The sequence below is a fragment of the Syngnathoides biaculeatus genome, chromosome 15 (assembly GCF_019802595.1).
Source record: "Syngnathoides biaculeatus isolate LvHL_M chromosome 15, ASM1980259v1, whole genome shotgun sequence".
Lineage (NCBI taxonomy): Eukaryota > Metazoa > Chordata > Actinopteri > Syngnathiformes > Syngnathidae > Syngnathoides > Syngnathoides biaculeatus.
In genome coordinates this window covers 4,184,018-4,199,983 of record NC_084654.1, presented here as the reverse complement: position 1 = coordinate 4,199,983, position 15,966 = coordinate 4,184,018, and the positions used below count along the sequence as shown (strand labels likewise).

Below are 15,966 nucleotides of genomic sequence, written 5' to 3'. Positions count from 1 at the left end.
CCCCGACCACGGAATAATAAACTTTTCTCCCCGAACTACCTTGCATCTTCCGAGCCTTGCATTTGGGTCCTACCTTCGTTCCGATGGGCCGTGACAGGTTGTATGTGAATTGTGTTACTCATGTCTCACCTTGTTTATTTGACTGCTTCTATTTGTACTTTAACATAGATGAGGTTGTATGTGAATTGTGTACCTTATGTGTTGACTTTGTTTATTTGATTGCTTTTTTGACTATCTGCAGCCCTTTGGGGAACACAATATTGTGCAACCTGGAGGCCGGTCCCAAACATGGATAAATGCAGAGGGTTGCATCAGGAAGGGCATGCGGTGTAAAACTGTGGCAAACATATGTAAGGGTTCATCGAATGAATTCCATAACATCTAGGTCGTGGCACAGGCTAAGTACGCCCGCCCCCGGCACTGTTAGTGTGCAAGGCGTAGGTAGAAATTCAGATAATGTAGGTCGAAGGCAAAAAAAGAAGAGGAAAGCGACTTAGTTGGCCGAAGAAAAAGAGAAATGCATAGACCATACAGCTATGTGTAGGGACTTTGAATGTTGGGTCTATGACAGGAAAAGCTCAGGAGTTGACATGATGATTCGGAGAAAGGCTGATATATTGTGCATCCAAGAAAGCAAGTGGAAATGGAGGAAGGCTTGAAGTTTAGGAGCAGGGTTTAAATTATTTTACCATGGCGTAGATGGGAAGAGAAATGGAGAAGGGGTTATTTCAAAGGAAGCGCTGGCTAAGAATGTCTTGGAAGTGAAGAGTATCAGATCGAGTGATGAGACTAAAATTTGAAATTGAGGGTATTGTGTATAATGTTATTAGCGGCTAAGCCTCATAAGTAGGATGTGACCTCGAGTTGAAAGAGAAATTCTGGAAGGAACTAGACAAAGTAGTCCTGTGCATCCCAGTCAGAGAAAGAGTTGTAATTGGTGCAGATTTCAAAGGAGATGTTGGCGAAGGAAACGGGGGCGATGAAGAAGTGATGGGTAAGTACAGCATCCTGCAAAGGAACTTTGAGGGTCAGATGGTGGTGGACTTCACAAAAAGGATGGATTTGGCAGTGGTGAACACTTATTTCCAGAAGAGACAGGAATATAGAGTGACCATCAAGAGCGGAGGTAGAAGCACGCAGGTGGATTATATTTGGTGCAGACGATGTAATCTGAAGGAGGTTACTGACTGTAAGGTAGAGGTGGGGGAGAGTGTAGCTCGATAGCATAGGATGGTGGTATGTAAAATGACTCTGGTAGCGAGTAGGAAGATTAAGAAGGAAAAGGTAGAGCAGAAAATCAGGTATGGAAGTTGAGAAAGGAAGAATGTTGTGTGGGTTTTTTCCAAAAGAGGTGAGACAGACACGAGATGGACAGGAAGAGCTCCCAGAAGACTGGAGTACTACTGCCAAGGTTTTCAGAGCGGCAGGCAGGAGAGTACACGGGGTGTCTTCTGGTAGGAAAGGGGAGAAGGAAACTTCGTGGTGGAACCCCAAAATACAGGAAGTCATTCAAGGAAAGATTAGCGAAGAAGTGGTACATGGAGAGGACTGAGGAGAGGTGAAAGTAATACATTGAGATGTGTTGTAGGGCAAAGGTAGAGGTGTCGAAGGCTAAACAAGAGGCATATGAAAACATGTACACCGGATTGGATACGAAGGAAGGAGAACAGGATCTCTACAGGTTGGCCAGACAGAGGCACAGAGATGGGAACGATGTGCAGCAAGTAAAGGTGATTAAGGATAGCGATGGAAATATGTTGACTGGTCCCAGTAGTCTGCTAAGTAGATGGAAAGAGTACTTTGAGAAGTTAATAAATGAAGAAAATGGGGAGAAGGAAGAGTAGAAGAGGCAAGCGTGAATGACCAAGAAAGTGGCAATGATTAGTCAGGGGGAAATTAGAAAGACACTGAACAGGATAAAAAATGGAAAGACACTTGGTCCTGATGACATACCAGTGGAGGTATGGAAGCAATTTGGAGAAGTGGCTGTGGAGTTTTTGACCAACTTATTCAATAGAATACTAGCGGGAGAGAAGATCTCTTCATGCAGCTAATGACCTCACACAGGTGCATCTGATTCAGGATAATACATGGAGTGGAGGTGGACTTTTAAAGGCAGACTAACAGATCTAACAGATCTTTGAGGGTCAGAAATTCTAGCTGATAGGTGTTCAAATACTTATTTGCAGCTGTATCACACAAATCATTAAAAAAAATCATACATTGTGATTTCTGGAGTTTTCTTTTTTGATTATTGTTCTCACAGTGGACATGCACCCACGATGAATATTTAAAACCCCTGCATGATTTCTAATTGGGAGAACTTGCAATATAGCAGGGTGTTCAAATATTTATTTTCTTTACTGCATGACAGAGGATGAAGAAAAACAGAACAGGATGAAAAATGGAAAGACAGTTGGTCCTGATGACATACCAGTGGAGGTATGGAAGCAATTTGGAGAGGTGGATGTGGAGTTTTTGACCAACTTATTCAATAGAATACTAGCGGGAGAGAAGATGCCAGAAGAATTGAGGAAAAATGTACTAGTTCACATTTTTAAGAACAAAGGCGATGTTCAGAACTGTGGAAACTGCAGAGGAAGAAAGAAGATGAGCCACAGAATGAAGTTATGAGAAAGAGCAGTGGAGGCTAGACTCAAGTCAGAAGTAGTATATGCAAGCAACAGTATGGTTTTCATGCCTAGAAAGAGTACCACAGATGCATTATTTGCCTTGAGGATGCTTGTGGAAAAGTACAGAGAAGGTCAGAAGGAGCTACGTTGTGTCTTTGTAGACCTAGCCTATGACAGAGTACCAGGAGAGGAACTGTGGTACTGCATGCGCAAATCCGATGTGGCGGAGAAATATGTTAGAATAGTACAGGACATGTATGAGGGCAGCGGTGAGATGTGCCATCAGTGTGTCAGAAGAATTTAACGTGGAGGTGGGACTGCATCAGGGATCCGCGCTGAGCCCCTTACTGTTTTGTGGTAGTAATGGATAGGCTGACAGATGAGGTAAAACTGGAATCCTTTTGGACTATGATGTTTGCAAATGATATTGTGATCTGCAGTGAAAGCAGGGAGCAGGCAGAGGAACAATTAGAAAGATGGAGGCACGCACTGGAAAGGAGAGGAATGAAGGTTAGCCCAAGTAAAAGAGAATATATGTGCATGAATGAGAGGGGCGGTGGGGAAGAGTGTAGCTTCAATTCTTGGGGTCAACAATACAGAGCAATGAAGAGTGTGATAAAGAAGTGAAGAAACGGGTCCAAGCGGGGTGGAACATGTTGCCAGAAGGTGACTGGTGTTCTATGTGACAGAAGAGTCTCTGCTAGGATGAAGGGCAAAGTCTATAAAACAGTGGTGAGGCCGGCCATGATGTACGTATTAGAGACGGTGGCACTTGAGAAACAACAGGAAGCAGAACTTGAGGTCGCAGAAATGAACATGTTGAGGTTCTCGCTCGGAGTGAGCAGGTTGGATAGGATTAGAAATGAGCTCATTAGAGGGACAGCTGAAGTTGGATGTTTCGGAGACAAGGTTAGAGAGAGCAGACTTAAATGGTTTGGACATGTTCAGAGGCGAGAGAGTGAGTACATTGGTAGAAGGGTGCTGAGGATGGAGCTGCCAGGCAAAGGAGCGAGAGGAAGACCAAAGAAAAGGTTGATGCATGTGGTGAGGGAGGACATGAGGACAGTGGGTGTTACAGAAGAGGATGCACTAGATGGGCTTGGATGGAAAAAGATGACCCGCTGTGGCGACCCCTAATCAGGACAAGCCGAAAGGAAAAGAAGAAGATGACTGATTGAAGGTACTGACCATCCATCGCTATCTGCTGCATTGATATTCACGCCGAAGTCCAACAGGAACTTCACAATGTGGTGGTGGCCAGCACAGACAGCATTGTGAAGTGGAGTAATGCCTTCATCATTTGGCATGCTGGGATTTTCCACCTTAAAAGACAATTAAAAAAGAATTAAGTAGAATGTCTCAAATGCTCTGCCAGTTTTTAGCTTTGAGGTATTATTATTATTATTAATATTATTTTCCCAGAAGGAAGTGTTTAGTATGTAAAGATTCATCATATGGGAGCAGGCAGAGGATGGTCGAAAAGGACACAGGGTCAGTTGGGTTTTGTTCCATGCCTCCCACTGACCTGCCCCACCTCCCTCCTGCTTTTTGATACACTTAGGAGAAACATACAAATGATAATTCACTTTACAAATCACCTTCTTTTTGGTGGAATTTTCACCTCCTCCATCATTTTCAATTCCATTGTCATTTTCAAATTCATACACAGTTCACTGCATGACATGATAGAAATCCCTGCGAGCATGATCTTTTTAAGGAGCCCATCCTTTAAAAAAAAGTTAATTGAATGAGTACTCATTTAATTTTTTTTTTTTTGCAACACAGTTCATTACAAAACTCTTGATGTAATTGTGCACTTTATGAAATGCAACTGTTTGTCCTACCAAAACAAGACATTGTTAACCATGCATTTGACTCGTACCTCATATATAATTCTCTGCACCAGATCAAACTCTCCCTCTAATGATGCATCAAGCAGCAGAGCAAGGGGGTTAAACTTGACTCTCAGCCCATGACCTATCCGCTCTGATGAAGGCTTTTTCAAGTTGCTTCGCTTAACCTGATAAGAAAGGGAGACAAGAATGAAGATAACTCCAAACACGACTAGCTTCAAGAGGACTCAATAAGCAGAATTAGAAGAATTAAAAATAGTAACGATAGAAATTACATGAAAAGAAAACAGAGAGTAAAGTTGTAATATCGCGACACATGGGAGACTGGTTCACACATCTGCCTCACAGTTCTGAGGGTGCGGGTTCAAATCTGGTGGCAGTCTTTGTCTTGAGATTGACACGTCTCTATTGGGCCAATTATTCATCATTAGTGCACTCACTGTAGTAGTCTCATCACTCTAGACTACTTGCATAACTGTCATTTACCAATTTTGGCAATTCATGCTTGTGAAGTATCTGCACCATTTGCACAATTGAAACTGTTCCATATGATGTTACTATTCGTCACTTTAATCTCCTTCGAAGGCTGGAGGCATCGGCAATGGGGCATCAGTGCATGAGGAATTATCACGATTGTCTTTATATATATATATATATAATATATATATATATATATTATATATATATATATATATATATATATTAATTGGCAGTACCACATTTGGCTGCATGGTGGATCAGCTGTAAAGTGTTGGCCTCAGTTATGAGGTCCAGAGTTTGAATCTGGCCCCACCTGTGTGGAGTATGAATGTTCTCCTCATGCTTGAGTGAGTTTTGTACATCCCAAAAACATGTGTCATAGTTAGAAGGTAGAAGACTGAATTGCCCGTGAGTCCAAGTGGTTTCTTTAATATACACCCTACAATGTCTGGGGACCAATTCATGGCATACCCCGCATCTCACCCAGACTCAGTTGGGAAAGGCTCCAGCATGCACGTCATACTAATGAGTACAAGTACTACAGAAAATGAATGAATATACCTGTACATATACAGTGAAGAAAATAAATATTTGAACACCCTGCTATATTACAAATTCTCCCACTTAGAAATCATGAAAGGGTCTGAAATTTTCATCGTAGGTGCATGTCCACTCTGAGAGAGATAATCAAAAAAGAAAAATCCAGAAATCACAATGTATGATTTTTTTAACGATTTATTTGTGTGATACAGCTGCAAATAAGTATTTGAACACCTGAGAAAACCAATGTTAATACTTGCTACAGTAGCCTTTGTTTGGAATGACAGAGGTCAAACGTTTCCTATAGTTTTTCACCAGGTTTGCACACACTGCAGGAGCGATTTTGGCCCACTCCTCCACACAGATTTTCTCTAGATCAGACAGGCTTCTGGGCTGTCGCTGAGAAAAATGGACTTTCAGCTCCCTCCAAAGATTTTTCCATTGGGTTTAGGTCTGGAGACTGGCTAGGCCACACCAGAACCTTTATATGCTTCTTACGGAGCCACTCCTTGATTTTCCTGGCTGTGTTCTTCGGGTCATTGTCATGTTGAAAGACCAAGCCACGACCCATCGTCATTGCTCGACTGAGGGAAAGAGGTTGTTCCCCAAAATCTCACAATACATGGCCGCGGTCATCTTCTTGTTAATACAGTGCAGTCGTCCTGTTTCATGTACACAAAACACCCACAAAGCATGATGCTCCCACCTCCATGCTTCACAGTAGGGAGGGTGTTCTTGGGATGGAACTCATCATTCGTCTTCCTCCAAACACGGTTAGTGGAATTATGACTAAAAAGTTCAATTTTGGTCTCCTCTAACCACAAAACTTTCTCCCATGACTCCTCTGTATCATCCAAATGGTCATTGGCAAACTTAAGACAGGCTTGACATGTGCTGGTTTAAGTAGGTAAACCTTCCATGGCATGCATGATTTCAAATCATGATGTCTTAGTGTATTACTAACAGTCACCTTCGATGGTGGTCCCAGCTCTTTTCAGGTCATTGACCAAGTCCTGTCGTGCAGTCCTGGGCCGATTCCTTACCTTTCTAAGGATCATTGAGACCGCACGAGTTGATATCTTGCATGGGGCTCCACTCCAATTGAGATTAACTGTCATGTTTAGCTTCTTCCATTTTCTACCGATTGTTCCAACAATGGACCTTTTTCCACCAAGTTGCTTGGCATTTTCTTCGTGGCCCTTTCCAGCCGTGTGGAGTTGTACAATGTTGTCTCTAGTGTCTTTGGACAGCTCTTTGGTCTTGGCCGTGTTACAAGTTTGAGTCTTACTGATTGTATGGGGTATGGGACAGGTGTCTTTATGCAGCTAACAACTTCACACAGGTGCATCTGATTCAGGGTAATACATAGAGCGGAGGTGGACTTTTAAAGGCAGACTAACAGGTCTTTGAGGGTCAGAATTCTAGCTGATAGACCGGTGTTCAAATACTTATTTACAGCTGTATCACACAAATCATTAAAAGATCATACATTGTGATTTGTGGATTTTTCTTTTTAGATTATCTCTCTCACAGTGGGGATGCACCTATGATGAAAATTTCAGACCCCTCCATGATTTCTTTGAGGGAGAACTTGCAATATAGCAAGGTGTTCAAATACTTGTTTTCTTCACTGTATACCCATTTCAAAATTAACACTATTCAGCATTTCATCAAATTACATTTAGATATAAGTTTGACAAGCTATGATATTGTCAATGCCCTTGACACATGAGTACCATAATCAGTACATTCAGTTTAATGTGATGAATGAGTAAATGTGGTCATATAAAATACATTTATAATCACCTCGTTGGGTTTGGAAAATCAAGTTGTTGTTTTTTTAAACAAGCTACATTTCATAATTTTAAAACTATATATGACTGTGTAAGATTACAATTAGATCCCCTGCATGTAAGAGTATCATGTATTTTACCTTTGGCTTTGAAGGTGGGGCAGGTGGTGATGGTGAAGGGGAGGACTGATTTGTCATGCTGTCTGCAGGACTAGAACTGCTTTGATTGTTATTATTCTGATGTTCTGATCCATTAGGTGTTGAGGGAAGGTTGGTTTGTGATGATGGAGACCCTTTCTTGGTCATTTCTTTTATTTCTGGCATCTCAGTGGAAGTGGCAGGTGACAAGCGGCAGCAGTCCAAGTTTAAGTTTTGAACTTCCACATCCTCTGTTGTCAAACTGGCAGGCTTGTTACCAGGTTCGACACTCCCCACGGGTGAATGTGTGTTGTCCATGTCATCCAAAAGGCAGTCAGGCTGGTAGAAAGTATTGCCTTAAATAAAGAGAGCTCTGTGTTGACTCCTCAAACTATAATGTATGAATGAGGTCAGAGCACTGATCCTACCTGACACTCCTTCCATGCCTCCAGCCAAAGTGTTAAACCTGTTGAAGAAAAGCAAAAAATGGGAAATTTCACAATGGAGAATGATAACTAATAAGCTTGTAAAATAGAGTGGAGTTGAGCATTAACCTCTGGTACAGTAATTTTTGAATGTTTGGCCCCTGTGGGCCCTCAGGTTCAGTAATTGAGCTCCTCTTCTTCAGGGGTCGTGGAGCATTGTTGAGACGACGGCGGAGGACTTCCAGGTCAGCATCGTTTTGGTAGCGGAGTTGAGAGTGAGCTGAATACAGAGGGCATTAAATAAAACTTGTGAATTTCAGACATAGTTCCTGATGCCACTAAATTTTTTACTGATGTTAAGAAGTATTTGCCCCCCTCCTGATTTAATTTTTTTTTTGCATATTGATCACAAAGGTTTCAAATCAGTAAAAAAAAAATTAATATCACTCAGAGACAACCCAAGGAAGTACAAAATTCAGATTTCAAATGACAATTCAATTTGTTAAGCCACAAAAAAAAAAATGAATAAAATCGAAACCTTTCTTACCCACTGTGAAAAAGTAATTGTGTGAACCCTAACCCTTTGTTAATCACAAAGTCAACATCAAATCTGGGAAATGTGAGTCTAGAAAAGGTTACAAAGTCATTTCCAAGACTTTGAGTCTCCAGCGAGCCATTATCCAGAAATGGACAAAACTGGGAACTCAGGCAAACCTTCCCAGGATTGGACTGTCAACTAAAATTACTCCAAGAGTGCGACGACGACTCATCCAGAAGGTCAGAAAATAACCTCGAACAACATCTAAGGACTGGCAGGTCTCGCTGCCGCTTTAGATTGGTGGTCATGACTACCACAAGACAGACACTGGCCAAAAATGGTATCTATGAGAGAGTTCCGAGGTGAAAATGAGCTTCAAGACTTTTGGAAAAACATTCTGTGGACTGACAAGTCAAAAATTTTACTTTTTGGAAGGCATGCGGCCTGTAATATCTGGCGTAAAATCATTTGATAAAGATAACATTATGCTGACAGTGGAGCATGGTGGTGGCAGTGTGATGGCATGGGGCTGCTTTATTGCCTCAGGACCAGAACAACTTGCTGTGATTGAGCAGGAGAATGATTTGAAACACACGAGCAAATCTACCCCAAAAAATAAATAAATACATTTGGGAGTGGCTAGGTCAAAGTCTGGATTTAAATACAATTGAGATGCCGTGGTGTGACCTTAAAACAGGCAGTTCATGCTAGAAAACCCTTCAAAATGGTGGAGTTGAAACAAATCTGAAAATGAGAGTGAGACAAAATTCCTCCAGAGTGATGTGAAAGACTCATCACAAGCCTGATTTCTGTTATTGCTGCCAAGACTTAGACACAACCTGTTAATACTGTAGATTCAGGGGGCAATTACATTTTCACAGAGGGTAAGAAAGGTTTTGATTTTTTTTTTTTTGTGGCTTAATAAATGTAATTGTCATTTGAAAATTCTTTGGGTTGTCTCTGAGTGATATTAAAATTTGTTTGATGATTGGTTTGATGATTTGAATCCTGTGTGTGTAGCAAGCAAGCAAAACAACAACAAAAATTCATAGCACTGTAATACGTTGTTATCTCTCTGTTTTGGTCAGAACCTGAGTTGGAGCATTATGAATAATCTGCAGATTGAGATAAAAGCACGGTTTCGCTTCTCCTGGTCTGCTTGGAACATGGAAGCCCTCACTCTGGACATCATTCTTCAAATATTACACTGCTGTCAGTCATTGATTTCATATGACTACTGAAAGTCAGGTTGAACTCGATCAACATGCAAAGGTTTCGGACATCCTTTTGGTTTATAAAGTGAGGGACTCCAGGTATTTACAAACAGCATGAGTCTTTTGATTACTCTCAAAACCAATTTAATTGGTTTCATTGTGGTTTAAGTGGAGGGAGTTTGCACTCATCCAGTTATTTTTCTGTTTAAGACAATGAGACTACACATCAATTGAACGACAGTCAACTGGAGACACTGCTATAGTCAGTGCCTTGTGAAAGTATTCGCCCCCCTTGAACTTTTCAACCTTTCGCCACATTTCAAGCTTCAAACATAAAGATATAAAATTTTCATTTCTGTCAAGAATCAACAACAAGTGGGACACAATCGTGAAGTGGAATGAAATTTATTGGATATTTTAAACTTTTTTAACAAATAAAAACCTGAAAAGTGGGGCGTGCAATATTATTCGGCCCCCTTGCATGAATACTTTGTAGTGCCACCTTTTACTGGAATTACAGCTGCAAGTCGCTTGGGGTATGTCTCTATCAGTTTTGCACACCGAGAGACTGAGATACTTGCCCATTCTTCCTTGCAAATCAGCTTGAGCTCAGTTAGGTTGGATGGTGAGGCTGCCACCACCATGTTTGAGAGTTTGGATCGTGTGTTCAGAGTGATGAGCTGTGTTGCTGTTACGCCAAACATATTGTTTTGCAGTGTGGCTAAAAAGTTAGATTTTGGTTTCATCTGACCAGAGCACCTTCGTCCACATGTTTGGTGTGTCTCCCAGGTGGCTTGTGGTAACCTTTAAACAAGACTTTTTATGGATATCTCTGAGAAATGGCTTTCTTCTTGCCACGCTTCCATAAAGTCCAGATTTGTGCAGAATACGACTGATTGTTTGTTGTCCGATGGGCAAATTCTCCCACCACAGCTGTAGATCTCTGCAGTTCATCCAGAGTGATCATGGGCCTCTTGGCTGCATCTCTGATCAGTCTTCTCCTTGCTCGAGGTGAAAGTTTAGAGGGACGGCCAGGTCTAGGTAGATTTGCAAAGGTCTGATACTTCTTCCATTTCAATATGATGTTTAAAGATGTTTAAAGCTTGGAAAATCTTTTTGTATCCAAATCCGGCTTAAAACCTCTCCACAACAGTATCTCGGACCTGCCTGGTGTGTTCCTTGATCTTCATGATGCTCTCTGCACTTTACACAGAACCCAGAGACTATCACAGAGCAGGTGTACGTAGACTTGATTACACACATTCTATTTATCATCATCAGTCAACATTGGATCATTCAGAGATCCTCACTGAACTTCTGGAGTGAGTTTGATGTACTGAAAATAAAGGGGCTGAATATTATTGCACGCCCCACTTTTCAGGTTTTTATTTGTTCAAAAAATGTAAAATAGCCAATAAATTTCGTTCCATTTCACGATTGTGTCCCACTTGTTGTTGATTCTTGACAAAAAATGAACATTTTATATCTTTATGTTTGAAGCCTGAAATGTGGCAAAAGGTTGAAAAGTTCAAAGGGGCCAAATGCTTTACAAGGCACTGTATAACAATGTCTTCTGCATAAGAATGATGGTCAACAAAGGTTGTGAAGAATTTGACTCAAGGTTAGCATATACAAGCTGAGCAGAGTAGGCAGAGTAAAGTATCAAATATTGTGGTTTACAATAATACCCAACTATATTTATATTTTCTACTGTTGCTTTTGCTTCCGGTCCCCAAACTGGTAGTAGTTAAAGGGGAAATCCAGTGCTTTGCATGAAAAGTTTATCCAATAGGTCATGTAATATGTTACCCTATTTTGACAATGTGATGTTAAATCATCTCTCATTTAATAGCGTTTTGAGAAGATGTTTATCAACAATTATGAATCTTCAGGGCAGCTGCCATTTTCGAGAGTCACATGACCTACGGGCGCAGATGTGACGTGTACCGTGCCACAACAAAGGCTCAATTACATGGGATACCATTTATGCCCAGCGCTGATTTCTCCTATTTATCCTCATCTGATGAAGAAATAGCAGTATCAGTTAATCGGGAAGATGGAGGAATACTTCCATACACAGCCGTGACCAGCACAGCTGTGAGGGACTCGGCCGCTTGGTGGAGGAAACAGGGACGGAGGATAGCCATGCACGACATGGAGTGGAGCCATACCTGTTGAGGCGGAGGGTAGAGAATTGTGGGCATACTCCACCCACTTGATGTGCTGGCTCCACGTGCTGTGGTCCCTGGATGCCAGACATCGAAGACCGGTCTCTAATTCCTGATTTATCCTCTCAGTCTGGCCATTAGACTCCGGGTGATGACCCAATGTCCGAATAGCTGAAGCGCCGATGAGGTTGCAGAACTCCTTCCAGAAACGGGCGCTGAATTGCGGACCCTTGTCCGAAACGATGTCCTGGGGTAGCCCGTGGTAACGGGCGACCTCGTCCAACACCATCTGGGCTGTCTGCTTGGCCGACGGGATCTTCGGAAGCGGCACGAAGTGGACCATCTTGGAGAAACGGTCCACTACGGACAGCACCACTGTGTTCCCTTGTGAAGGCGGCAGGCCGGTGACGAAGTCCAGCGCGATGTGTGACCACGGACGAAAGGGGGTGGACAGGGGTCGCAACTCACCAACAGGGTGTAGGCGGGAAGTCTTATTGGCAGCACACACCGGGCAGGCGTTGACGAACTCCCTTACGTCCTTGCTGAGGTTAAGCCACCAGAACCTTTGTTCGACCACTGAACGCGTCTTCGCCATACCCGGGTGGCAGACCGTCTTGTTGGTATGGGCCCAGTTGATGACGTCTCCCCGCAGAGATGGAATGACGAAAAGGCGGCCCGACGGACAATCCGCGGGCGGCGGCGTCTCTCCCAGGGCCTCCTTCACCCACGACTCGACCGCCCAGGTGAAGCCGGACACGAAGCACGCCGCTGGCAGGATAGTAGCGGCTTCTGAATCTGCGGTGCGGGCGGAAACAGTGGTACCGGTGGAATGACCACCATTGGCGTGGCTACCACGCTAGCCTGGGAGGTTAGCCACGGCTCCAGCCGGGTGAAGAGCTCATGGAGCCTCTTGTTGGTTACCTGGAGAGCAGCCTCTTGCTTGACCAGGCGCTTGCCCTGAACTTGCAGCGCACGGCGGATGGCTTCGGAGTCGGCTGGGTCCATGTTTTGGCTAGATCGTTCTGTCACGAACGGGGCTCGAGGGTGGACCCAAATGCACGACTCCAGAGACAAGCAGACAGTGCACAGGAAACCTTTATTCGGTCCAAGGTCTAGGATCAGGCAGACAGCCCAAACAATCAGAAGTAATAGTACGGCAGGCTTACGAGGGTGGTCAGTGGACAGGCGTGGGTTGGTGCACGGAGAGCAGAAGTCAGGCAAACAGGAGTGCGGGAACGAGGCATCAAGGACGACAATCTAGCGGAGGACAAGTCGTCCCCCAAGTCCTATATATACTGGGCGTCATCAACTGTAACACGGTGCAGGTGTGCTCTGACTAATTGGCTGGCCAAGCCCAGCCTGGGCAGGAAGCCCGGAGCATGACAAATCCGAGAAATCAGAGCTGGGCATAAATGGTGTCCCATGTAATCGAGCCTTTGGTGTGGCCCGTAACATGTCACATCCGCACATGTAGGTCATGTGACTCAAAAATGGCAGCGGCCCTGAAAATTCGTAATTGTTAAGAAAAATCTTCTCAAAACACTATTAAATCAGAGAGGATTTAACATCACTTTGTCAAAATAGAGTACATATTACATCACCTATTGGATATGTTGTTAATGCAAACCAGTGGATTTCCCTTTAAGTGAATGGGTGGGAGCAAGTTTCTTTCAAAATATCCACACCCTTGCTCACAACCTGCTTCTTTGTAAACTATTACTTTTTCTTTTTAGGGTTTAATAGATGTGATTAAGTCCAATATACTGAATGTGCAGCATTAAACACCTATATAGGTTCATTGTTCAGAGGGTCCCAACCCAAACAATCATTGTGTGGGACTAAGTCGCCGACTGTAATTTTATTAAAATCTTTTGCAATGGTCCGGTTCAATTGAGTTTGAGTACCTCGCACAGTGTACGGTGGATCATAATTTAATGCAGGTTATGTCAAATTTAATTTTGTCATGGGCCACATCGTAGTTATGACTTTCCCCGGAGGGCCATTATGATTGTGAATCCGTATATTGTATAGGAGGGGTGCTCAATGCATCGATCGCGATCGACCGGTCAATCGCGAGGCAGTCTTGTTTGATTGTGGGAAGCCGTGGCCCAAAAAAAAAAAAGTCAGCCAATATTCCCTCTAAACTGCGCGCGTGTGCAATTGTGCACCACTGATGCAGTCTCTTCGCAGATATTCTGCATTGTGCGCGCAAAAGTATAACATACAGCTTTTCAGTTTGTAGCATTTTGCAATGTGTAATGCAATGAATGAGCGATGTAATGTAATGCAATGAGTGAGCGATTACTAGTTGTTACATCCAGTGGCACAATTCACATACATTATGTAAAAAATGAAAAGAGGAAGCGACTGGTTTCTTTAGACAGCATATGGAACTTTCTCTAACAACGACCGCTCCTCCGCCACACACTCTGTTTCCTACATTACCTTACACTCACCTCCCTCCAGCGCTTAAATTAATTAATAATTACAAATGTTACAGTACTTATGCAGCCCATCAATGTTTTATAATGACAGCGTCCACCACCGCTGCTTTAGTTAGCAACACAGTCTGGGCAACATAGAGCAAAGATGAGCTAACATGCTGCTTAGGTTTACTTTCGATATTAATGGAGAAAGTTAAAAATGAAATGCTGTTGTTTTAAGATGCAATGACTGTCGGAGTATGTGAATAACCGAAGAAAAACTGGTTAAACTGGACGAGATTTTCTCTTTTCCGAGTTGGAAAGGCCTGGTCTGAAGCCAAAGTCGAAAATGCAGGATGAGATGGTGTGTAATTTTAAAATTCCACCTTGGCACAGCCTGATCCAGGATGAAATCGCAGATAATACAGTGCACAAAAAGATAATTCTGCATTTTAAATATGGGAGGCAGTTTGGCGGTTTGGAAGCATCATCATCATCCCCGATCACCCACCACCACCCTGGCGTCGGTAGCTCGCGAGAGGCTGGCTGCTTGAAAAGTAGATCTCGAGGTAATAAAGTCCGGGCACCGCTGCTGTATAGGAATTATCACCTCATATAATATACACAACAAATTGATGAATAACCAGTTGTCAAATCAGAAGCCTGTAAAAAACATGTTCTTAACAATGACATTTCTTTTCAAAGCAGGATTGGTAAGAAAAATGCTTGCAGTATCCCAACATTATTACATAGGAACACAATTAGCAATTTTGATTCATTTTTGTGGGGCCACATAACATGATGTGACAGGTGGGATCTTCCTGAGGATTCCTGAGCACTCAAAACATTTGAGACAGTGCTTGGATCAGAGTTTTATGTGAGTAAGTCACAAGCAAAGGTCTATTTAAAAAAAACAAGAAGAAATTATGCTTCTGTGAACAACTGATGAAGTTACTTGAAGATTGCAGGTGGCGGGATGTCACTGAATTGTCTTGTGCAACCTACCAACTGGAGTGAGCTTAGTAGGACTGAGAGGACGAGGGATGTTGTCCACGGTTGAAGGAGGCAAAATTTGCCCATCATTAGTCTCTCCAGCCCCAACACCTTTTAGTCCTTCCTTGTCCGTAAGGTCTTCTCCTATTCTTACTCCTCCTCCATGGAGAAAAGGAAGAGGGGATGGAGCTGTGAGGGGCAGGATGGGTTTCCCGTAGACTATGGGAAGGTAAGGGAGGAAATTTTAAAAGAAAAAAAAAAAAATAAAACAATGTGTAATTCTGCCTTTAATTACTGTTTACTTACTGGCTTTCACAGTAGTCCTGTTGCTGAGTGAGCCATAGTTTTTACCCTGAGGCTGCTGGAGATACATGCTGTAGATAGAACTGCTGTTCATTGTAGCGGGGCCCTTTCTAGGAGACTGAGGCCTGGATGGATTATCAGGAACATAAGGACATACAGCCACTGCTGGAGGGGGATCTGCTCGTTCACTCTGCGGTGGGAAGGATGGAGATTGGGAGCCATTGGTTGAGCCTAACAGGAGAGACAAAGGAAAGGCTTCAGATTGATACTCTACACTAAATTGCCAGAAGTTTTTGGTTACCTGCCTTCAGTCTCCTATGATCTGAAGTGACATCCTTTTCTTAATACTGTTTTATTATGATGTCAGTCCACACATTTACCACCATAAAAAAAAAAAAAAACACCCAAGACTGACCCCTCATTATTCTTGGGGACTTGAACAAAGCTAAACTCAACCACGAACTCT

General features: G+C 42.9%; 1 protein-coding gene across 10 annotated transcripts in view; it reads right to left on the bottom strand.

Moving 5' to 3' along the window:
• LOC133513456 (apoptosis-stimulating of p53 protein 1-like) overlaps window positions 1-15,966 on the bottom strand; it is a 116,050-nt gene that overhangs the window by 16,247 nt on the left and 83,837 nt on the right. For 9 of the 10 annotated variants that reach the window (XM_061844275.1, XM_061844280.1, XM_061844277.1 and 6 more), the window contains 7 exons: window positions 15,504-15,731; window positions 15,210-15,416; window positions 7,991-8,141; window positions 7,865-7,902; window positions 7,440-7,792; window positions 4,516-4,653; window positions 3,822-3,955 (listed from right to left, as the gene is read on the bottom strand). In XM_061844275.1, coding sequence (XP_061700259.1) covers window positions 3,822-3,955; window positions 4,516-4,653; window positions 7,440-7,792; window positions 7,865-7,902; window positions 7,991-8,141; window positions 15,210-15,416; window positions 15,504-15,731 — 1,249 coding nt within the window. Of the gene's footprint in view, window positions 1-3,821; window positions 3,956-4,231; window positions 4,360-4,515; window positions 4,654-7,439; window positions 7,793-7,864; window positions 7,903-7,990; window positions 8,142-15,209; window positions 15,417-15,503; window positions 15,732-15,966 lie in introns of all 10 variants that reach the window. The other variant, XR_009798499.1, reaches the window with a different exon arrangement.